This window comes from Neopelma chrysocephalum, unplaced genomic scaffold (assembly GCF_003984885.1).
Source record: "Neopelma chrysocephalum unplaced genomic scaffold, ASM398488v2 Primary Assembly neopelma1_43, whole genome shotgun sequence".
In the NCBI taxonomy this organism is placed as follows: domain Eukaryota; kingdom Metazoa; phylum Chordata; class Aves; order Passeriformes; family Pipridae; genus Neopelma; species Neopelma chrysocephalum.
In genome coordinates this window covers 5,522,799-5,546,931 of record NW_020897702.1, presented here as the reverse complement: position 1 = coordinate 5,546,931, position 24,133 = coordinate 5,522,799, and the positions used below count along the sequence as shown (strand labels likewise).

The 24,133-nt window shown below is 38.6% G+C and overlaps 1 protein-coding gene across 3 annotated transcripts in view; it reads left to right on the top strand.

Moving 5' to 3' along the window:
• Positions 1-24,133, top strand: part of CDK8 (cyclin dependent kinase 8) — a 73,689-nt gene that overhangs the window by 10,150 nt on the left and 39,406 nt on the right. For all 3 annotated transcript variants that reach the window (XM_027677847.1, XM_027677846.1, XM_027677845.1), the window contains exon 2: positions 13,730-13,805. In XM_027677847.1, coding sequence (XP_027533648.1) covers positions 13,730-13,805 — 76 coding nt within the window. The remainder of the gene's footprint in view (positions 1-13,729; positions 13,806-24,133) is intronic.

Sequence of the window (24,133 nt, the reverse complement as noted above, 5' to 3'; positions counted from 1 at the left end):
CAGTGGGTTTGTAATATTATAAAATACTTGAGAGTTCTGTATTGTGACTTTAGGTAGATGATGATAACAGTTCATCCTCATCTGTTATTTTAAGTCTTGGAAATGTTCTTTAAGGTTCAATACAGCTAAAATGTGGCAAAGTAATGCAGCCAAGGCAGGAGCATCAAGATACTTAACTTTGCTGCTAATGAAAGGCTTGCTTTCTTTGTGGTAACCTTCTCCTGTAGTCTTGAGTTTGGAGTACAGAAACCTGTCTTGTGTGAACGAATGGGAATAAAGTTTCGGTTTCAGGCTTCATCCCACCAGTGCTTTAACTCTCATGCGCCTCTCCCCCCGATGTCCCCCATCTTTTCTTCAGGATCTTGGCACGTAATGCTGTGTGTTACTGCTGTGTGTGGACTGATAACCATTCAGGAGGGTTTTGTGTTCTGGCCGAATAGCCTGCTGTTCTCTCTTGTCTCCTCCAAGGCTCAACAAATGGTTTCTGAGACCTTGTCAAGCCCCATAATAGCACATTTGGGATTACAGCATAGCTTTATTCATAGTTACAATTTTTTGTTAGGTATGAGCCTACTTGTGAATGAGTTGCTAACTTTTGTGTATTGTAGGCTTCCCATTTGAGAAATAGCTGTTTGAATTCAGAAATCACTAGATGATCTTTAAGGTCCTTTCCAACTCAATGATTTTATGAATAAAGGTATTGGATTTTGCACAGAAGTATATGAAGTCCTTAGTAGCTTATATAGGAAAGGTACTGGATAGATAATTTAATATTCTGCCTTTTTTTTTTTTTTGCATGGAATTCTACTGATGTTGCCCTGTTGCATGTTTTTTTGCATGTCCTAATAAAAGACTGACTTAAGCATAGGAATATTGGGATGCCAAAGAGTCCTTGTAAAATTATACATAATGTTCAAGCAGAAAGATACTACTATTGAGGCAACAGTTTTTATTCAACTACATCTTATCTACCTTGAGTGTTGAGTGGTAATATGGCAAAGCATATTGTGCAGTCAGTTCAGAATTTGCAGGAAAAGAACTATAAGTCAGAATTAAAGCTGCAGATACTTCTTTTTAAAGGACAAAATGTTCAAAAGAACATAGTGATTTTCTCAACTACAGATGATAGCCTAAACATCCAAAATTAAAATTATCCTTGAAAAGATTAACATGTTTTTCGAACAGGGAAGAACACAACTAAAGGTCACTGAAACAATCTGCCTGTTTTTCTGGGAAAACTCTCTGATGTGTGCTTGTAACACCTTGCACACAAGATGTTGACATTTGAATAAAGGACACTTGAGAGTTGCTCTAAAAAAGAAGACTCAATTTATTACTATCGGTGTGAATAATACGTGCAGCTGAGAACTTGGAATACAAAAGGGTCTGAGTTGCAGCAATCCCTTGATTCCACTTTGTGTTTCTGGCCGTGATGTGTTTTCTGTGAGGCATAGCCTTACCCTGTGAGCTGGGAGCCTTAGCTGCAGGTGTACTTCCAATTACAGCTTGCATTCAGATAATGGATAATCCCACAATGAAGCCTTGGAAAGTCAGGTTTCATCAGCTCTGCTGTTCTCACGGAACTACTGTGCCAGGGTATGGAGCTCAACAAAAGCTACTGGGGCAAGCTTTACCTAGGTGAACTTCAAGACAGCAAGGCAGCAAATTTGTCCCTGAGTGTAATTTGAATCTTATCTAACTTTTTGGACTTGAACAGCTTGGCATTCAAAATCTCTCATTTCCTTTTGGGTGAACTTCAATCCTGTTTAAGCAGAGTTGAACAAAACAACCCTTCACAAGTAAATGTGCTAACAGTGCCATTCACTGTTATGTTGGTTCGATTTTATAAAAGCTCAACTGGAAGCTTATGTGACTCTGCCAGATGAGTGTCAGATACCAAAAGACTCAAAAAAAAGACTAGCTATTGCAACATGGAAAGCTCTGTGTGTAAAACGTAAGGAGGAAATATCATTAAGACTGCATTTACATTTGCCTGACCAGTTTGCCTGTGCTGTGTCGGATCAGCAGATCAGCAAGGCTACAAAGCAGAAAACACATCAATGAACAGCTCGTTAGCCTCATTTCATTTAGGTGGGTGCTTTCTGTCAGGGAGGGATGCCAAGACAAAACTTTGTGGTAGTGAGTAGTTAGTGAAACAGCTAGTCAAGGCACGCACAGAGGGAGAATCGACTTGGGACTTGGCCTACAGCAGGATGAAAGAGCAGATTCGAAAGGGTATTACTGAGGACTGTGGGTGACAAACATGGTTTGTTCTTTGCTGCTGAAAGATCTTGAATCTATACAAGGTTAAAAAATTTGCTTGAACTACCACTTTGGTTAGAAAATAAGGGAGGTGATGATAGGAGGAGGTGGCCTCTTAAAGCTGAAAAAGAGCCAAGAAGGTGAAGTGTTGCAAACAACCTGGGAATCACTTCTGAAGCTTTGCTGGGCTCTTAGTGAGTGAGAGTGAGCGAGTATGCACTGTAAACACATCAATTAAAAAAATCTGACATGCTGAAATCTTAAAATAAAGGAAGCCCCTGGGTGTGAGGATATGTTCTCTGAAAAATGAATATGAGTTATGAATAAAGAAATAGAAGGTAAGTGATTGTAGGCTAAGTGTAAAACTGTAATATGAGAGCCTCCTTGGCAACCCCCTTCTACCCCAGCCCTCAAAAACACGTGGAAGCTCCCTCCACCTTGAGACAGTACTTGAGAATAGCATGAAATTAATATTTTTTTCCCCTCCATCTTTTCTGATACCTCAGTCCTGCAGTGCTATCTGTAGAATCAAGGCACCACTGAGCGATAAAAGGAGTGTTTATAGAAGATGAAAGGACAGCAAGAGAAAAGCTGTTACTTTGTCCATACATTGTGAAAGAACTTAAATGACTGGAGGTGAAGGCATTCATTGGGGGATCTGACTCAAACTGTAGGGTTTGGGAAAAGGCCTATTTGAACAAAGTGAAGAGCAGTCAGTTGTCGAGGTGAGATGTGTTTGCACATCTGAAGGAGCAAACTTCTAACCAGAAAGCATAACTGTGTGCTTTAAATCGACCCAGTTAGGAAAGACTGGAAAGGGGCAGTGGTGAGATCAGCTTTTGGAAGGACTTTTTGGAAGAGTGAAAACTACTAACTGGTAAGGTGAACCAAGAGCAGAGATAGTGGACACATGAAAAGTGCTGAGATGGAGAGACAACAGCCTTACAAAACACGTTCAGCACTTTATAAGTCTATTAATATCCTTCAATGGAGGTTAGGGCAATGCAGTTGATGTAATCTAGCTAGATTTCCAAAAGACATTCTGTTAAGTCAGCTACCAAAGATTTAAGCTGAACTTAGAGGCAGTCCTCCTCTGGATGGAGAAGCTAGAGATGTGAATTAATGGTGAGAGGTCATTAGCGGTATCTCTCAGGAATCTATGCTGCTCAGAAGTTTTGTTTGGAAATCACTTGTCATAAACAGTTGGGAAGCAGCTTTGCTGATGAGTGAGTGTTACTTGGGATAGTGAAGGCAAGGACTGATCATGAAGGCTTGGTCCTCATGATATTGATCACAAAGTCCTCCTCCAATAACATGTCATACCCCATGTGTTTGGGAGGGATGCGTTTGGGAAAATGGTCCTTTCTTTATATGCACGCAACTGTAGTCTCTGAGGTTTTTATTACTTAAGAAAAAGATTGTGCAGTTCATAATGACAGTTTTGTGAAAGTGCCAGTTCAGTGCATGTAATTGCTAAAAAGCTGAGAGAATCACAGGACTTACTAGCAATGGAGTGGAGCACAAAGCACAGTGTCACTGTTGCTGTAAATCTTATTTTCAGTATTGTAGGTGCTTCTAATCCCTTCATCCCAGACAGAGTATAGTAGGCCTAAGGTGGACCAACAACAATACTAAGAAATGTTGAGTGGTGTCTGTATGAAAACTTCAGTTATTCCCTTAGAGAGGGACTCTTCTTTGTGAGAGTGAGGGACAGGGAAAGCCTCTAAAATCATGAGTGTCATTGAGAAGATAGAAAAATCCATTAAGGGCTATTAAATAAGAAAATATAATATATGAACCTGTAGCTCCCAGGCAAAGTTGTGACTTAAAAAGCTTCTCATCACAGCAGTTTTTTAAAGCAAAAAATATGTAATTTCTTCCATGTAAACCAAATAATCTCACAGATTTGACTACTGAAGAAAAATGGACCAAAAATAACTAATGAAATTATGATTTTCTTCAGTTTAGCTCAGTGCTTTAGTCCAGTTTGTTGTTTCCTTTTCAAAACAGATGGTTTGGAAGGCTGTGCCCTCTTTATGCAACTTCTGGTTTCTGAAGTGGTAGAAATAATGAGATGACTTAAGAACAATCTGAGAACAGGAGGAAAGTGCAGATGAAATACAGCAATCTTTTCCTTTAGAGAAAATTTGCATTGGCACCTCTTGTTTTGCTTCCTATAAAAGTACTGCTAAAACTGCCACGACCTTTAATAAAGCAGCATGGAGCTTTGAGTCTGGAGTATGGGTTTGCTGCCTGTCAACTAGTGCCATGGGCATGATCTTCATAATTGCGTGGTTTAAAACTTAAATTTTAGGCTGGCTGTCAAATTACAGTTTTGTGGGATAAAGGAGGAAAAAGTAATCAAATCCCAGGGATTCTCTTCGCTGTGGAACTTTTGTGCCGGAGTTAATTGCAGGTCAAGATTGGCTTGGTATGTTTTTCAATTTTTTTGAATTATGGCCAGTTGAACTCCTTGTGGTTTCACCACCATCAGAAAGCAGGGGGTGAAGTGAATGGCATCTTGCTTTTTCTGCTCCATCTCTGTCTCTCTCCTCTACTCATTCCTTTGTTGCCTTTGCTCTTACCACATAGTTTATTAGTGCTGGTTTTGATACTCATCGCCCTGCTGTGAACTGACAGAATTAGTTGACTCATGTTAGTCAACTTAGTTAACATTAGTTAACTTCTTTTTTAGAAGTGGATGACTTTTTGGAAAGTGCAGGAGGTGAATCATATCATAGAGTGCGGCACAGATCAGAGCCGGCATAAGGGAGAGGATTTTTCTGCAGCAGCAGGCCAGAGATGTCAAAAAAAGCCTTCCTTTTGACAGCAGCAAATTCTTAGATCAGAAGAACCACATGTACTATGCATCGTTGAATTTACTTGGTTACTTTGAACTTCTTGCCAAACTACATGTTGTGGTGAAAAGTGTTAATTTAAAAAAAATCTAAGAACAAAAGGAAAAAAGTGAATCAGTAATTGACATTCACCACATCAGCTGTCTCAGAAGCCCTAGTGTTTATTAGCTTGCTGTTGATGGTTTTTCCTCCAGCTGTGGAAATTACCTTTTCTTTACCCATTGAAAGCTCTGATTATTGAAGGATTTATTTTGAAGTAGAAAATATTCTCAGCAGAAGCCTTGCTATCTGATAAGAATAATGATGCTGTTCTGGCCCAGCAGTCTTGCCATGTCTTTTAAGTATTTTGGGAATGGAAAAAGTATGGATGCCTTAGCTAGACCCTTAATAAATTCAGTTCTGTTAGTGCATTTTCCCCCTGCAGTAATTTCTTTGTGTTAGCATTTTGGTGAGTTAATGTGTATTTATTTTCATATGACATCTTGTAAAATTAGATCCAAGTCCATGAAATAGGCTTCATCCACAAACTGTGTACCTTATGCACTTCTATCCTTTTGAAAAGTTTTTTCTTTTTCTTAAAGCACACAGTTTATAAAAATTGCATATTAAACTGTTCACAAGACTTTGTCATTCTGAAACATTGCTTTTCTTTCAGGATAAGCTATATGGGGGGGGTGGGGAGGGAGGCTTATAGCAATAAGCAAGAGCACAAACTAGCTTTTTTTCCTCTGCTTCCTAATATGCTGTCTTTTGCCTCTCTCCTTTTTCTGTGCATTGTGTACCTGTCTTGAAAAAACCCCAACCTCAACCATGCAAATTTATTTAAATGTTGCCTTAGAGATAAATCTTTAATTTTTTTCTTCTGCTGAGTTGTTTAGTATTTACATATAGCTCTTTCTGTTAGACCTTCTTGAAGTTAAATTTTAATTCAGGTAGAACTTATTGACAAACTTGGAAGATATTTACTGCCTAGCATTAAGATGGTAATATATTTTTGTTACTTCTCTGGAAGAAAATGAGGGAAAGGAGAGATCAGTGGGGTAATTAAAATTAAATATGAAGTCTCTGCAACATGCAAGTTTAGCAGGGATGCTTTATTTTTTGGAGGCTCCATCCAGCTCTAGCTGATTCTAGACAGTCGATTCATCATCTTTATCATCATCATCATCATCATCATGGCTAGGGTTCACACATGAAGATTTGGGGAAGGCTCTAGACAGTCGATTACTATTATTCTTAACATGCTTCCAAGCATTTTTTTATTCTTACTTCATGAATCTCATCTTTGAAGTTGGAGAAGTAAATAGCATTTATTACTGCAGAAATATGGAAGTAATCTGAAATGTCCCCTTTGGGAGTGAGCACTGTTGTGAGTGTGTGACACTGAAGCACATACTGATGCTGGCAGCTACATTAAAACCAGTGGGAGGTGCTGCTCTTAGTGGCAAGTGCAAATATATAAGAAGTCGCACTACTTTATGAACTGAATTTATCATCATCTGCAGATTAACTCGTACCAGCTGCACTTCATTCTCTTCTCTGCACACCTCTTCCGGGAAAGAGGTATTCCTTTATTCTCATCCCCTCTTTGCAGGTAACTTTGTAGAGAAGAGAAGAACAGTTGTAAACTACTGTTTTTAGCTGAAATGCTTGACAAAGTAGTTCAGACTCACAGATTTTCTGAGTGGATTATATTATTCATGATCCTTTCTCATATATTAATACATAAGAGGCTTTCATGACAGAATCTCTGATTTTTGTCTGATTTTTGGCAGATTTTTTCCTTGAAAGGAACAAGCTGGAATTTATGATGGGATAAACTTTAATCTGATTGTAAATACATTTAAATACTCTGGGCTTGAATAAATCTGAACTTTTAAAAATAGTCATGGTTTGGTTGTGTAGTGCACAGTTTATAATAGAGAAGATAATGTTAACCTATTTTCTGTAGGCTTAATGCATGTTATAGGACTACCACATTTTTCAAAATGTTTCTAAGTGCAGTCAAATGAAGAAACAATAATTTGGGCTCATATTTGTCTTCTGGTTTTGTTTCGTCCAACTTATTTTAGCTGAAATGTGGTCAAACAAAACCCACAAACGGCCCTTGCAAAATTAAGTGTCTTTAGAATAATCAAGTTTTGTGTTGTATGCTTAGAGCATCAGTAAAGCTAAAATAACTTTCAAGTCCCCCCTCAAACAGCTATAAGGGAAGAACATAATTCTAGCTTATCTTGTGTCTGTATTTTGAAAAAGTTTACTGCTTTAGCTGTAGTGAGTTTTTCCAGTTACCAGAATTACTTCTGCAAGGGGTGTCGCACTTAGCTGCAGCTTTCTGGCAAAGGTGAGTGTATTGCATCAAGCTGATGTGGAAAGAAAGTAGTGGTTAGAAGATAACCGAACTTCAGCTTAAATGTGAACAGAAACTGCTGTACTTTGCTAGGTCTGCTTTATACCTTTAGATAACTCCAGTGCTCATCTGAGCAGTCAGAAGGCCACTTCAGCTTACTAATGGGTCAGAAAGTCTACCAAATAAAAACTTGAAAATGTATATTTCCACTCCCTGAATAAGCTCATCTCCATTGGAAAATGAGTGCCTGGGTTCTAGCACAAAGGGCAGGAGTGTGTGTGTGGATGAAGATGGGGTTCTTTCAGCAGCAAACCATTGGGCAAAACTTCACTGGTAGTTTTCAGTTCTTTTTATCAACACAATTTCAACACATTTAAATATATGAAACCCAGCAGGTTTTGAAAAAAGGAAATTACAAACAGTGGAAGTGGTTATCATTTCATCACTGTTAGCTCAGATTTTTTGAGAGAATGATTTGTAAGATTTTGGTCTTTATTTTACCTGAAGGTACAGGATCAGTGATGAGACCTACTGTGTGTGCTAATTAGTTTGACAAAAGTTTTGACCTAAATGTGCTTTCTGGGAAGTCAGGTGCTTATAATGCAATTTCTCAGCCTTTGTACCAAGCTGTTTTCCTGTATGATTTATTTTTTGGTGATGCACATGATTTTTGCTATTTGACTGTTACCCTCTATCCTCACAGAACTGTTCCGTCTCATTCTGTAGAGTTATACCTGTTCAGCTTTGTACATTGACATGTATGCAATGATAACTGCTGGGTTTCATGCATTTAAATGTTTTTTCAATTTGAAGCTTTTTTTCAGTCTCAGCCAGTTGGATTGTGTCAATAAAGCCTAGTAAATTTAATACTTACTGTGTTATTTAGTTATAAAGGCTGTATATCTTGGATGTACTTGTTGAGGTTTAAGTCTAGCAGCTCAACCCTACGCAGCCACATGCTGTCTAGGCTCTCTAATTTGGCCTAGTGTAAGATGAGATCATGTCACAAGCTTTGCTAAGGTGGAGGTAACATCCAGTGCTTTTTCACTGTCCATAGAGCTAGTCCTCTCATTGTATGGGACACTCAGGTTGACCAGACACAACTTACCCTGGAAAATCCTTGCCAGCTGTTCCCACTCATTTATTTTCCTTCATGGGCCTGAAAATAGCTTCCCAGGAGGATTTGCTGCATAACCTTTCCATGGACTGAGGTTAGGCTGATTGGCCTATAATATCACTGAACCTTTTTTCCTCCCTCAGAGGGTCCTGATATTTGCCCTTTTCTGATCGTCAGGAATCTGCCATTGAGCACCATGACCTTTTGCAGATGACAGAGTGGCTTTGCAGTGACATTTGCCAGCTCCATTAAGCACCCTTGAATGCAGCCCCCCGGTCTTGTGTCTGTCCAATTTGTTGATGTCCCTAATTTGGTTTTCCTCTACTTCCTTTCACCAGGACTAGCCTTGGGAATGTGTAGTTGTGAAAGTGTAATGTGATGTGAAAACCAGTGTCAAGGAATCATTGAAAACCTCAGCCTCTCTTCTGTCCTTTGTCACTTGATTCTTCAACACACTTATTTTCTGGGTTGGTAATAGGTACAAAATGCAATAGAATTCTTGGTGTAAATGTTTTATTCCGGCAAGATTATTGGTGCCATGATTATGGTATTGGAAGAGAAAACAGATAATTCTATTCTTGCAAGTCATCATTTGAATGGGTACCAGTTTGCCCTGATCTTGCTGCGCTTTCTAGAAAATTATATATTGTTTTGGTGGGTGTTTAAATGTTTGCTGTGATTATAATATTGGCATTCAGTATAAATTTATAAAATCTTTTCTCTTCAAAAACTGCATTTGTTTATTCATATGCTTCCCAAGAACTGAATTACTGCTTCCTGTTGACTTCACTTCCTGTCTTGTATGTCTAGGGTGATTTTCATTTATTGAAAAAGAAAACAAAAAATACCACTGCTGTGACGTGGGGGAAGAGGCAGGGAATGATGCCACAAAGTGAAAATGCCAAGTCTCCTAAATGTTATAACTTGCCATTGTGTTTGATTTTTGTATTTTAACCTAGAGAAATCAAAAAAACCCCCACATATTTTATTGGTAGGCTTATCTTTTCATTATCAGGCTTCTTATTCTTTAGGGATTAAGAGGTACGAACAATTAAAAGATTGCTTAGTTTTCCATAGAAGAGATGCTGCGGTTCCCTGTGGTAGTTGAAGACTGTAGAGCCTGTTTCCCTCAAATGTTTAATTGCAGTCAAGTTTTACATTTTCTTCTTTATGAGGACAAAACTATTCCTACATCGACCAGTTAATTTTGAATTTGAGATTTTTAACTGTAATGTAAATTTAGAATGATTATCCCTGATTTTAAGGCTTTGATACTTTATTCTGCTATATTTATTACTGAATTGAATTTTAAACTGTTCTAATGATGCAAATGAAGGATATTTTGTAGTATTGTGTCAATACATCTCTACAAAATTTATGATATGTGAGATGAAATAACAGTATTATTTTTTTTTTAATCTGCCTTTTATGTCATAGGTCTCCTTTTTTTCCATCTCTGAGATATTTTTTCACACTTGCTGAACGTATTTGTGCTTAAAGTATCCTTCTAAATTAGGGTTTGAAATATCAAACTTTTTAATACTAAAGCTTTGCAATGTGCTCACATTCAGCAGGTGTCTCTTCCTGTTACTTTTGATTTTTATTTTTTCGGAGACTGAATGTTTCTTATGGTGCTCTTGTAATTCTAAATTTAGTAGAACTTAAAAAAAATAATGTTTTGAAGCAGCGTTATAATAAAAACTTAATTCTCTTTAAGATGGCAATTTTTTTATTCAAGCTTGTAAGAGCAACACCTACTCTTGTATGGTATGGGGCCACTAAAATGTGAGCTGCTACTGTGTTACAGTTAGCTGTGGAAGTTGTTTATAAACAGGGCTTTTATTTCCCCTTTTTTTTCCCTTATTGTTTGCTTTTTTCTGTTTTTTGTTTTTTGTTTTTTTTTTTTTTCCATCAAACATGTCTCTTTATCTTCAGAGGAGGAAATTACCCTTATCCAAAATCTTGGGGAAGCCATTTGGGCTGCTGTTATGCTCTAAACAGACTACTGGCAAAATATGTTTGAGTTTTGTAAAAGGAGCTTTGTCATCATGTTTGGCCTTTCTTTTGGCTTCCTAACACTTTTGTAAACTCTTATCACTCCCTTTAAAAGCCACTTTCCCAATTCCCTTGGCTCACAAAGAATTACACTAGGTTTTATAAAGAAAATCTCACTTGACTCAAAGGTAGAAGTAGGGTTTTCCTGCTTTTGTAAAGAGAGGAGCTGGTACTAGTGGTGTAATGGGTAACCATGGTGTGTTAGCAGCCTCTGAGTAGAACAGGTTTTAGAGACGTTTGGAAATTGGTTTATTACTTTGTACCTCAACTGTGCCAGCACAATTCAGAGAATTTAAGTCTTGGAAGCCTTTGGTTATTTTGTTCACACTCTGGAGGAGACAGTACTATGGGGCTAAAAATGGACTTTATCCGTAAACTGTAATTTATTTTCCTTCTTTTCACCGTGCTTATATTTCCTCTAGAATACTTGGATAGATGGAGGACAGGGCAGAGGCCACTTGTTCTGGGTTTCCATATGCAGAACCTGGGCAGAGAAGAGGAGCAAGCAGTTCATTCCCCACAGCCCTGGGTCAGTGTAAGGGCAAAGCAAAGTTGGGCAGTGGAGCTCGGGATCTCCGCTCTTTAACTGGCTTTTAATGTGAGAAAAATAATTTTCAGAGACTTCATACTCATCCATTGCTTTGAGAAGACCAAATGCTATGTTTTTGAGCCATCATGTCATATTTCAACATTAAAGCACTGATTATGAGAGTTAACAAACACAGCTGAAAGTGTCTTTTTCCAATTTTGTTCTAGGAAACACCTGAGGTATTTTTTCTGAAAATTTCCAGAGAGGGTCTGCCATCTGATATGGAAAATTTTAGTCCATATTTAATTTGTTAAAAATTTGACCAATTAAAAATAGTTGTACTGTCTTAAATGTATGTCAGGCTTCGTTGTAGACGGTGCTACCAGAAATGCTTGTAATATCACCAGTTACATCGTAGTACTTCTTATTATACTGAGTTCTCCTTCAAGTACCTTGAAATCTAAGCAGATAAGCAACAGGACAATGAGAATAACCTTTAGTCTGACCAGTTTTGCTCCCTAGTCAGTCAGTGGTGATGTGTGTAACAGTAGCAGCTGTGTGGTAGCGCTGCTCATGAAAGAGATCTCTCCAAACACCTCAAAACTAAGTAGATGAGCACAGAGGGCAATGAGAATAACTTCTAGTCCAATCCATTTTGCTTCACACTTGTCCAGTAACAGCTGCAAGCCATTGATATCTTAAGGCAGAGGGTAAAACAATTTTCAGCTGAGAAAATTTTCCCGTCTTTTTCTATGAGCAGCATAGGAAATCTCTGTGCAGATTGGGATTATGTTCAGTAGCTGCTCATGGAGTAGTAGCTGCAAATTTGTGTAATTTAATCTTATATCCGTTTATGCTTTTGATCCCTGTAATATTCTGTCATCATGAGTTGCACAGTTCAATTATGTGCTTAATACCATAAGGGCTTCTTGCTTTTGGGCTTCATACAACTTGTTTTCCTCTAACGTGAGAACTAAGGGATTGTATAACACCTCGTTTTGGCCACATGTGAGTTGTGCTCAGCATTGGCTCTTTCTCTTCTAGGCTGGCAAATTTCAGGTTTTATTATATGCAAGCTTTTTATTGCTGTCATTGTCTTACCTACTTTTTTTCATGTTTGTGTCAGATCTTGTGTATTTTCTTGTCTGTTATCTTGCTGCATCCATGTAACTGACCTCTTGCTGAAATCTGCTTTTGTCCATTTGCTGTTTTGTTCCTTCTTTTAATGAGCTGTGTTCAGATTTTGTCCATTTGTTTTTCACTTCTTCTCTCTTCCCTGGGTAGTGATGAATAGGGGAAAGCATGTGTTTCAGGTAGGAAGAAAGCAATTCAAAGCCTTGCAAATAGTTAGCAAGAGCTGCAGGAAACAAGTGTATATGTTTTCAATGCTTAGCTACAGTTTGTTTTTATTTGCCTTTCGGATATTTGAGTTGCATTTTTTTAGGATGACTCTTCACAGTGCTGAAAGCTGGATTCATTAAAAATTAATATGTTTTCTTATGTAACCTAGAGATTCTAAGCTATACTAGTGTTCCAAATATTGAAGGCAATACTGTTAAGTGTCATGCCCCCCAGGGGTGCTGTGGATACCAGCTCACAAGTGGGAAGGACAAGCATTCCATCTCTTAAAAGTTTTGAGTCTTTGAGGCTGAGAATGGGCAAGAGTTCAGTATCTTCTTTTGCTGCAGTGTATATCTTCTTCATTTTGCTTTTGGTGGCTGGAGTTACTAATAGGCTTGCATTTTAAATAAGTGACTGTAAGGTGCATACTGGTTCAAGTACAAGGATAGGTGATGGTGGTTTGTTTACATGTTATATATGTTTAAAGCTGAATAAACATTTTATAGAATTGTAGAATGGTTTGGGTTGGAAGGCACCTTCAAGGTCTTCTAGTTCTAGACCCCCTGCTATGGACAGGGACACCTTGCACTGGAACCCACTTTTGGATTCTTCAGATTGCACAAATATCTGGTGGTTTTTTTAATCGATCTTAGTAGTCTTATTAGCTTGATAGGAATAAAATTTTCAGGCACATTTTGGTAGGAGAAAAAAAAAGATGTTTTAATGTGACATTAGTTCTGGGCTACTCAAGAATTCATTAAAATATGAGGAAATTTATTATCCTCAATTTGATCCATCTCCATATAAGGTTCATTTTGCTCCTTTTACAATATTAATTGATAGAAGGGGTGGGGGAAAAAGTAATAAATTTATGTGAGATACAACCCTAGCTAGGCTTATTTCTAGTGTGTGCTAATTGCTTGCTTTGTTTTCTTTTTAATAAGGAAGGAATGGAAGAAATATTAATCATTGTATTTAAAAAAAAGGTTTTAAAATCATCTCAGTGTAATGAGAGCAGACATATTTTAGCTTTATCAAGGTAGTGTGGTAGTTAAGGTTTAGCTTGATATCCAGACATTAAACTAGTAAAGAATCAAAAGAAAATAAGATGCAGAATTTGTATTAATTAAAAGCTGTCCTCTGAATGGTGTTGAAGAGCTCATTTAGAATTCATGGTGCAATTTTTTTAAAAAAACCCTTCTTTTTCTCTTTCACAGGAAAGATGATAAAGATTACGCTTTAAAGCAGATTGAAGGTACTGGAATTTCTATGTCTGCATGCAGAGAAATAGCAGTAAGTAACAGTTCTTTCTACTAGCCAGACTTATTGAAAGTGTTGACTTGCATTTGCATGCTGGGTTTTGTTTGCTGAATCTTGTTATTCTGCTACGTGTACTATGTCTTTATCATAGAGGTATAAAGTAAGTACAAATGTCATGAAAGATTTTATGTACCTGTTATGTTTGCTGTCTAAAAAGGACAGGGTTTTTAAGTTACAATTTACTGCCTGCCTTAGGGCAAACCATATTTAAATGCAGTGGTGTTATTGTTTACCTTGGCTGAATGCCAGGTATCCACTGGGCCTGTGCCCAGCCTCCCCCCAGAGGAGAGGGGAGGAGGAAAGAGGGAAAAGTAAAAAAAAAAAACAAAAACAAAAAACAACTAACAAAAAACTGCGAAACTGAACCTGCTAAGAAAGGTGGTTTAATATTTACACAAAGAGGAAAAAAACTATAAACACTATACACACAGAGAACTAACAATAAAGACAACTTCCCCGCGAGAACGCTCTTCTCCTCCGAAGACATGGCCCGACTGTTCCACACAGCTACCTGGAAGAGAGCCTTGCTTCCTTCTCATCTCTTTTATATCTGAGCTGACGTAACATGGTATGGAATACCTTATTGGCACAATATGAATCAGGTGGTCTATCTAGTTCTTTTTCCCTCCCAGGGAGGGTAATAAACCCATTACAAGTGCTTTAAAAACATGATTGTAATTAGTGACTTAAATTACACATTTGATCTGAGTTTTTGCATTAGTACTTCATTTCCTAAAGAGATTAGTTCCTATTGGTTTACAATGATTAAAACATATTAACTTCTATTTAAGCAAAGACTTCAAACTAAACTGAAGTTGCCTCAGAGGCTGTGATACAGCCATGAATATTATTTAAACATTTCATTCAGTTTTTCAGGTTTGTATTTGTATATTTCATGTTGTTAGAAACTGGTGAATAATGTGATGTAGTTATGGTTTACAACAAGCTTCCAAAGCAATACTGGTAAAACCGGTATTCTGAACTGTTTTATGTTCTTGTGTTTTACTGCTGCTTGGGTTTATTGTTATTGAAATGTTTCAAGTGAAATTGCATACTAAAAGGACATGCACATAATTTCAGGGGGTGTGTGGGAAGGGTATAGTTTATTTTCAGTCCATATTCCTCAAGAGTATAAAACTTTACCCTAATTTCATTTTCTTGACTGAAGTTAGTACCAGGCTTTCCCACTTTGTCAAATTCCAGTTGACTTTGTGATATCAAAAACATTAGTCCTTGAACTGAATGAGATGAAAGAAACGATGCACAAAGACTGTTCTTCAGGAGATACTCTTTCTGTCCAGTGATGAAAGTTGAGTCTTCCGCTGTTGTGGACATTCGGTCTGAACTAAATGAACAGAAAACAGGGTCTTAAATTTTGCTAATTTCAACCATTTTGGTGGAAATTTTCCAAATATTGTGACTCTGACTGAATATCTTTAGGAAATGTCAGCTACCATTTCAGATGAATTTGGGATAAATTTTTGTCTTTCTGCAGTGATTTACCTAAAAAGATTTGAAGAGTTTGTTCTGCTAAAATTTGGCAGGAGAAGCCTGGCTGATGTTAGGGGGAGATGTCTCTGCTCTAGACAGGACCCTAGCTTACTTTGTCTGTTAAGAGAATCATTAACTTGGCTAACGGAAGAATTTGGCCTCATTGTGTGGCTTGAGGAGTGTTGTGCGCTCATCCTCTTTGCGCAGCAAGGTCACCAGTATTGATGGAAAAGGAGCGAGCAGCAGGAAGGCTTTTTCTTTTCTCTGAGCTGCTGCAGCATATGCCCTTTGAAGAGAACAGCAGTACAACACAGGACCCACGTGGAACAGGGTTAGGTGAGGGAAGGAGGGAAATGTGCTGAACATACCAAAGGTGCCAAGAAAGCAGATATTGAGAGTAAAGAGGGGAGTGGAGCCCAAAAGCAGGCGTAGAGGTAGAAAGAGAAACCTGAATTAGCGTTTACTGAGCTGTTGTTGACTTTGTTTCTGGTTGTGCTTCCAGGCTTGCAACTCCTAATACTGTGGTTGAATTTTCATGCAGTTGAATTAATAATTCACCATGGACTTGAATCTCTTTTTCTTGCCATTCTTTTGATGTTGCTGTTTGGAGTGAACAGGAGATTCCCCCTCCCCCCCCCCGAATGGTGTTTTTTATGGTGTTTTGCTAAATAGATTTTTTTTTTCCCCCACCCCTTCTATCAGTTAATATTGTAAAAGGAGCAAAATGAACCTTATATGGAGATGGATCAAATTGAGGATAATAATCATACTGTTTATGTATGAAAATGCTACAGAGTTAACATTTGTACCCTAACGTGATCTGTACGTCTAACTAATAAAATTATTTTTGTTGTGCTTAAAAAGTCAAGGCTGCATGCCAGACTTTGTTACAGTGTGTTCTGGACTACCCTGATTAATGCATTTTACAAGCATGGTGCTATTAAGAGGAATTAGGATGATTCCATTTGCATATGAGCTATATCCATTTCAGTTTCTCTGGAGAGCTGTGAAAATCTGGGAAGAGTGTAGTTTGGTATAAATCCCAGTAGAACTCTAGTTTTTACAACTCTGCTATGGCTTTTGTCTAGTATATGCGGGTTCAGTTTTGGAGTATTGAATGACTTTTATGTTTAAAAATGTCCGTAACTTACTCTTTCGAGACATAAGTTTGATACAGACACCTGAGATGAAGAACAGCTTCAGAAAAATAAAATAATTATCGACTTTCATCATTTGTAGGGAAAAGTTTGAACTAGGTCAGAGACCTGAGTTTAAACAGCTGACTTGGTGATGGGATGAGCTCAAAATATATATGTATGTGAAAGACTTTGTATGTTTCTGTACTTCTCTGCAGCATGAGAACTTGGACCTAGTGTTCAAGAACCTAGCTAGTCTGTTACTTGATTGTGAAACCCCCTCAACCTCCTTTTTCTATCATTTTATGTAAACTGTTTTGCCTAGCTGGTGGAGTTAACAGTTACTGTGCTAATTGAATCAGTATGCTTAACATCAAGATAGTTGAAGACTTATATATTCTTCCTTAATCTTTTCCCCACTCATCCATCATGATAAACATTTGTGAATCCTGCCTCTTTCAGAACCTTAACCACACATTTGGCTGCTCATTTCTTTTTCTCTGCAGATCTGTGTGGTGCCTGGGATTCCGGGTATCTATTTTGTGATCTGCAATTTCACTTCTGAGGATTTAAGCAGGCACTAAAAACTGCATGCTCAGCATGCCAAGAATTTGTGTTAAATGGGAGAGCAGAGGGATAGAATGGTGAGAAGATTTGTATAAAAATATGCAAAACATACAAGCCCAAATGATTGATTCCTCATCTTCTGATTTAATCACATTGAAGAAAGTCATTAAAGCCTATCCACCTGGAATAGTGCAGCAAATGCTATTTCACAGTTCGCAAAGCAAGAGAATTCTTCAAGGCTGTAGGACGCTGAAGTAGTTAACCAGGCTTTAAACAGAGCTTCAGGATTTTGGCTTGGGCAGTTTCCTATACAGGAGTCTTAGGTTTTGAACCAAACAAGTGACATTTTTTTGTGTTGATTAGCATTTTTTGTTCAGTTTCAGGAGGTTTGCAAGTACTTTTCTTGCATATGCTTCCTTTGGCCAGTGAAGACTTGCTGGAGTTGGGATTTTGTTTGGCTTTTTGTTGTTTAGCTGTGGGGGAGTTGTTTGTTTTTTCTTTTTATGGGTCTTTTTACGGGTCTTTTTACAGGTCTTTTTACATGCAGATTTGTTTTTTGATGCCTGGTCTGGTTGACAGAAATATCCTGGAAAAGCTGTTTTATATGGAACATATAAAACACATAGTCTTTTTATATGATACCATTAGGTTTTGACTTGTCTCCAAAGAGGAAGTGCGAGGTATGGTAGCAGACACTTTCAGTGATGGAAATGCTGAATGTGACAGATCTGGGGTGGACAATGTCTCCTGTCTCTGTGGTGTCTGTCAAAAACCATATCCAGCTTGTGCAAGTTAAAACGGCCTTGAGGCTGCCAGGGCCTTAGAGGCATTCACAGGATTTTATGGTTTCCTGTTGTAACAAATGCAGGCTGTTACCACAAAAGGTGATGTCTTCTGTGTTGGATGAGGTGACAGTGTGACTGTAGACTTTGGACGTTCATCTTCACCAAAGGGAAGATGAGCAGTTCTGTTAGTTTCCTATTGAGTGAGCAAGCTGAGTTGAACTATCCTTTGGCTGCACTGTGGCTTAACATAACTCCCGGGAAAGGGAGAGCCTCTGCAGCAGGCCTGCTCATCTCTGCATCTGCTTCATCACCTTGGTTTTCAGCTTCTGGCCTAGAAGGTGGCAGAGGTAGTGGCAGAGCTGGAGCAGCAGGCCTGTGCCCTGTAGAAGGTGAGAAGGGAGCTGCTGTTCATAAGTGGTCTTGGCTGAGTTGAACTTGGCAGAGGAGGCTACTCTAGAGGTGAACTGGTCCTCCCCACGCATTGGGGCTTCTATGTCCTTGGTGATAAGAGCATATCTTTACATGATTATCAAGCCTCTTTTCCCTCTGCCAGTGGAAGGGCTGGAAGAAGGGTGTAAGGGGTCTTTCAGAGCAGGTCTGAGGGTGACCAAGGACTCTGCAGCTTGCAGCAGCCAGAGAGGCCCCATAAGGCAGAAGCTAAACTGGGTGACTCCAGGATTCTCAGTCTTCAACACCTTCCCTTGGTAAAGAACGAAAACCCATCCCAATAACTTTATCAAGCTATGTTACTGGGCTGCAAACAATATTCTTGAGAGATTTTGTGTAGAGAGAGGGTAGCATTACTTTTAGTTCTACGGCAGTGAGACAAAGATATTAAGGTATTGTGATTAAATGTTTTAATTTAAATCCTTAGGAATCACATTTTCTGTGAACAGCAGAATTTGACTAAGCTTGACATCCAGTGTCTGCCTCATCTGGGTTCTTTGTCCATCTCCTTACTTTCAGAGGACCTTTAATAATGCCTCTTCTAATACTCTGAATGTGTTTGGACATAGGAGATGCTAATAAATATTGATGTGCATGTGAGATCACATAGGACTCATTTGTTTTAGAAATGGTGGAAGTTAAAAACAGAAATATGTTTTTTTCCTCTTGATATTTTGTGTTGTCAGGCTTCTTTTTTGCATATTTAGGACTTGAAAAAAAATAAAATATTTAACCATGTGAAATTTTTGCTTTGTCTGAAAAACTGGAGCTTCAGAAATGTATTGTCAGCTTCATAACAAATTCTTAGAGTGAGCAGTATTATAACTTTGTTACATTGCCTTTGTAAGCTTTCATTTGAACACTTCTGAAAGGAAAACAGCATGTACTTTGAGCAGGTATTCTGTTCTTTTTTTAGTATTGTGGAATATCTGACTCATGAGAGTATGAAACTGTAAAATTATATTTACATTGAGGCAAACAGATCTTGAATCTACTGGGTAGCAGCTAAGGCAACTTAGGATTTAAGAACTTGTGTAATAAAATTTGGGGTTTCGTTTAAATAACAAGTTTAAAGTACTTGAGTAGAGCTCCAGTGTTTGTTAGGAAACCAAGAATAATGATTTGAAGGCTTTTTCAGATTTTTTTGTGGCTTAGAACTGGGTGACATCTCTGGAGTCATCATATTCTGCTCCTGCTCTTGTAGACGAGCAAAGTGTACCTTCAAAAATTTAGCAAACTACAAGTTAAATGTGTAAGGAAAAGAAAAATCTCTGAAGGCAGTTCCCAAGTCTCATTGTAGTAGTGACTCTATAAATATTATTCAGCCCTTAAGCCAAAATTAATCATGATTAATTCATACCCATTTATGATAATATTGTCAGTTAGAATAGCTTTTCTGCTTTCATTTTAAAAAGAGATACAGACTGTTTCTTCTCTGGCTTTATTTTGGCAGGCTCTAAGCATTTTGGCTTGGCTTGCTGGTTTCCTTTGAACCTTGAGCCTTGCTTGTTTCCTTTGAGCCTTGAAGGCTCTCTCTTCTTCTGGACATAGGCTTGATCTTTCTTTGCCCTGTTGCAGTTGGAATTAATCTTCCCTGAATTGGCCAGAATTATGCATGGTGTTTCAGGTAATGTCTCACTACTGCCTATACTCATCTGTTGTAGCAGTAATTCCACTGGCATCTTATCTGTTACAGGATGACTAAATCTTTGTTGGTCGCCTTATAGTCTGAAAATTGTCTTTCTGCATCAACTGCAATCTGCTTTCTGTTCCAAGTCCTTGTTTGCCCATTTTTCCATCTTAAGGCCATGGCATGACTGTTAATATATGATGTTTGTTGCTGGATCCTTTGGTGAAACTGATGTGAATCTTTTTGAAGAATGAGATTATGATTAGAGTTTGAATTTATGCCATTAAACTAGCAAAGATAACACAACAGTGAATTTTGTTTAAATGAATGTTTGGTTGATATTGCTGATGACTTTGTGTGTAGCCAGCTTTCTGACTGTCCTAAGCTTTGGGAGAGGTGTGTTGCATAGCACTCAAATGAAAGCTGTGAGGACAAGGAGCTGCTTATTCTAAAACAGCTTAATGTCCTGATCAGGACATCAGAGAAACTCCTTCTAGACCAGGTCACCTGGCCAATTGCTCTAACAAATGAGTCTGTGCTCCATTTATAGAGTTATAGAATTGTTTAGGTTTGGAAAGACCTGTATCATCAAGTCCAACCATTAACCCAGCATTGCCAAATCTACCAGTAAACCAGTGGTTTAGCACCATATCTGCATGTCTTTTAGATACCTCCAAGGATGGTGACACAACCAACTTCCCTGGGCAGCCTGTTCCACTGCTTAACAAGCCTTTGGGTGAAGAAATTTTTCCTGATAACTAATTTAAACCTCCCTGATGCAACTTGAATTTTAGAAGCAAGGTAATATTGCAGCACTACACAGGTTAACATTCCCCACAGACCACAAAGATTAGCAAGCATCAAGAGCGGGGTGGAATGGCATTTGCGGTATAGCTAGAAATCCTCACTTATGTGAAGAGTGCAGTGTCTTGGCTCATGAGAAGTGCTGTAGTGGTGGAGAGCTTTATGGGAAATGTGGGAATATCACCGGAGGAAGGAGGTCATGTTCATAAAGAATTGTGCTGAGTTCAGCTCATATTTGATGTGAAAGATAATTGTTGTTAGTGAAAGCAAAGATTGGCTTTAGTCATGCAGCAGTTTGCCAGACTCCCTTAATGCTGCTGTTGATTATTTAATAACATCCTGGCTTACTCCACTTTGTCCTGGTTTGTGAAACAATTTAACGATTTTATGCATCGTTGGGTCACTTTCCTTTACTGTCCCCCAGCTGCCGTATGGCTGTGGAAGGAGTATTTCTGCATTTCAAGAGGGAGGTGGAGGAACCTCAGTGCAAGCCCAGGACTTGCACTTAGGGATGCTGTTTCCCTTGCTGGATCTTGAACAATATGAAAGCAAGGACAAGACCAGTCAGGGACAACGTGGGCTTCTAACACTCAAGTCAAACCAGATGTGTTGGCATCTTCAGCATTTGCTGATTTCTATTTCTTTAAAGGTCTTCCTTCTTTAAAGAGGGTCTAACCAATAAAAGGGAAACCTTTCTGGTTGAGAGAATAGATTTGAATCATCATGTGATACGCAAATGAAAAGGAAGGCAATTTACTGAGAGCCAGACACATAGTTTTTGTCTTTCTCTTTGTGTTCTACAGAACTGAGCTAGGAGAGACAGAAGCAATTAGGTATCAGAGTCATTAGGCCAAAACCAAGTTTTTATCATTAGCAGGCATCATACCGATACTCAGACCATGTTTCTTGCAGTCTACTTTGTCTGAACTGTCTTTGTTTGAACTCTGTCAGCTGCTGGACACAAATCGTATCATCTGGTAGGAGAGGCATATGTCACGTGGGCTAGAGAGGCCTGATTCATGGAGACTGAGGTTGCTGAAAATGCTTGTTACAGACCGTGTGTTATGTTATGATCTGCATGAGCTCTTTCTGCCCTTCAGACACTGTTTGCATTTGTCACTCTGAGAGTTTCAACCTTTCCAAGACAGTGATTCAAGAATCATCTGTCACCACTGCAGCGATCGTTTCCTTATTCTGATGTTTTTGTTGCTGTATGTTAGCCATCCTCTTCACTGGGGTGCCTGTAGCTGTCTGGCTTTGACCAAACCCATCAGGTTTTTTAAGCAGACTGTATTTAACAGCTATTTAGCACAAGAGGCAAAGGCAGGAACCAGTAATAATGATAAACTGAGTGCACAGATGCACAAACAGTAACAGCTGCCATCAGTGACAGTAACAAAGGTCAGAGCTCCTAAAACATTGGTGATGGACCACAGAAGGAACTTCTGAGATGTGTCCTTGAGGAGGGCCAGCGGGGGCTTTGTAACTGATGAGAAGGAAAGCAGATTGCTGTGGATCATATAGGAGGATAGGGGTTTTATTGGGCATTTGAGAGGACTGTTGGGATGTTTAGAGGAAAGATAAAAGGCAAGAAAGGGAGCAATCAAGGTGGATTGGGGAGGAAAAAGCAAGGAATGCTGTGAATCTCCAAGTCTGCAGGATTGACTACCTCTAGCACAAATGACTGAGAATTATATCTATGTTGCCTCACAATGCAGACAGGAAAGCTTTCTGCTGCAGTACTCAAAATTTTCTCACCTTTATGTGATATTCTGGACCAGCTTTGGTGATGGGTTCTTAGTGTGCTCTCCAAGCTGAATCAGACTTGATGTATAGAGATTGAATTTTCTAGCTAAGTGATAGCTGCTACCTCTGGAGTAAAGAGTAGGACAGACTTAAAATAGGACAGGAAAAGAGAAAATTAATATTATTTTCTAGATCTCTTACTAATATCTGCATCTTTCACCAAGGAATAGTCTGTGTCTGGTACAGATGTGTCCATCAGGCCACAGGAAGTCTGATGACATTTTGGTATGGATGCATAGTTGCTGAACTATCATGCAGTCTTCTGGTACAGTTAATTCACCAAGATGTTTAGCATAAATTTAAGATGTGAATTTATGCTGATTAAACAAAAATTCTTGAGTTATAAGGACTGGCACAGTGTATCCTTAAACACTGTAACCTCATTCACCATTGAGAGGCTGGTCTTCCATGCTGTACTGGGTCTGTCTGCCATGCAGTTAATCTTATCCATAGCAGTCTGTAGGATGCAGTGGTTTAGATTTGTGGCTAAAGTAGTGTTGATAACCCACCAGTGTTTTGGCTATTGCGGACAGTGTTCAGGCTTTCTCTATTTCCCATTCTGCCTGTCCTCCCTTTTGAGACTGGCTAGGCATCAGTCTTCTTGTGGGAAGTTGTGAGTGATTGCCTTTGCATTGCTTCTGTTGTTTTGTTGTGGGTTTGGTGCTTCTTTATTTCCCCTTTCCTTCACTTGTTAAACTGTCTTATCTTCACTCAAAAATTTGCTTGCCTTTTTTTTGTTCTTCCACTCACATCTGACTGAGAAGAGTGAGAAAGTGGCTATATGGGGCTTAACTGCTGGCTGGGGTTAACTTACCACAGGCAGTTCCCACCTGTAATTGATAAAAATTTGCAAATAAGCATTTCTTGGGTTTTCCCATGCTGATCTTATGCTTTGTAGGAATTAGAAGAATTTAAAGAATTCCATACTTCTTGTGGATCCTGCCTTAAAGTGCCTTGATGTAATGCTTTGACAGATCTTAAGAGTTTTACCATACTGAAACTACTGCCTTCTGCATTGATTTGTATTGTTGCTTTGTCTCCTTAACTCTGTCTCCCTGTTTGATCTCATATTTGAGAGAAAATCTCTGTGGGCTATAGGCCCTCTTGCTCAAGAAATGCCACACTGAAGACTGCTCAGTGAGTAGGGATGGGAATCTATCTCAAATGAAATAGAAAAGAAGGAAACAAACATGCAGATATCTACCTCCATTTTACTGTCTCAGTATCTTCTAAAAAGTTACCATATGTGACAAAGGTATCAGTAGAAAGGAATGAATTTTTTTGTTTCCTCTATTATGTAGAGGGAAAATTATATTTTCTTGAAAATAATTCATTCTCAGAAGTAAAATTGTATATTCAAGTAGTAGTTTAAATTTCCATTGTTTTAATAAAACCCAAACCCTTAACCATTCTGCAGGAAATAAGACGGTTTTATTACAAGCAGCGGTTTCCATTGGTTGCCTCATGCCGAGATACCTGGAGGTCATTTTATTTGGGGAGTTGGAGAGCTGTTTTGTGGCCAAGGACTGGTGGGCTGCTTACTGTTCTGCTTAGTTACCTATTGCTGCTTACTGTTCCGCTTACAGGGTTACTTACGGTTACTTACTTACGGTTACTTACTTACGGTTACTTACT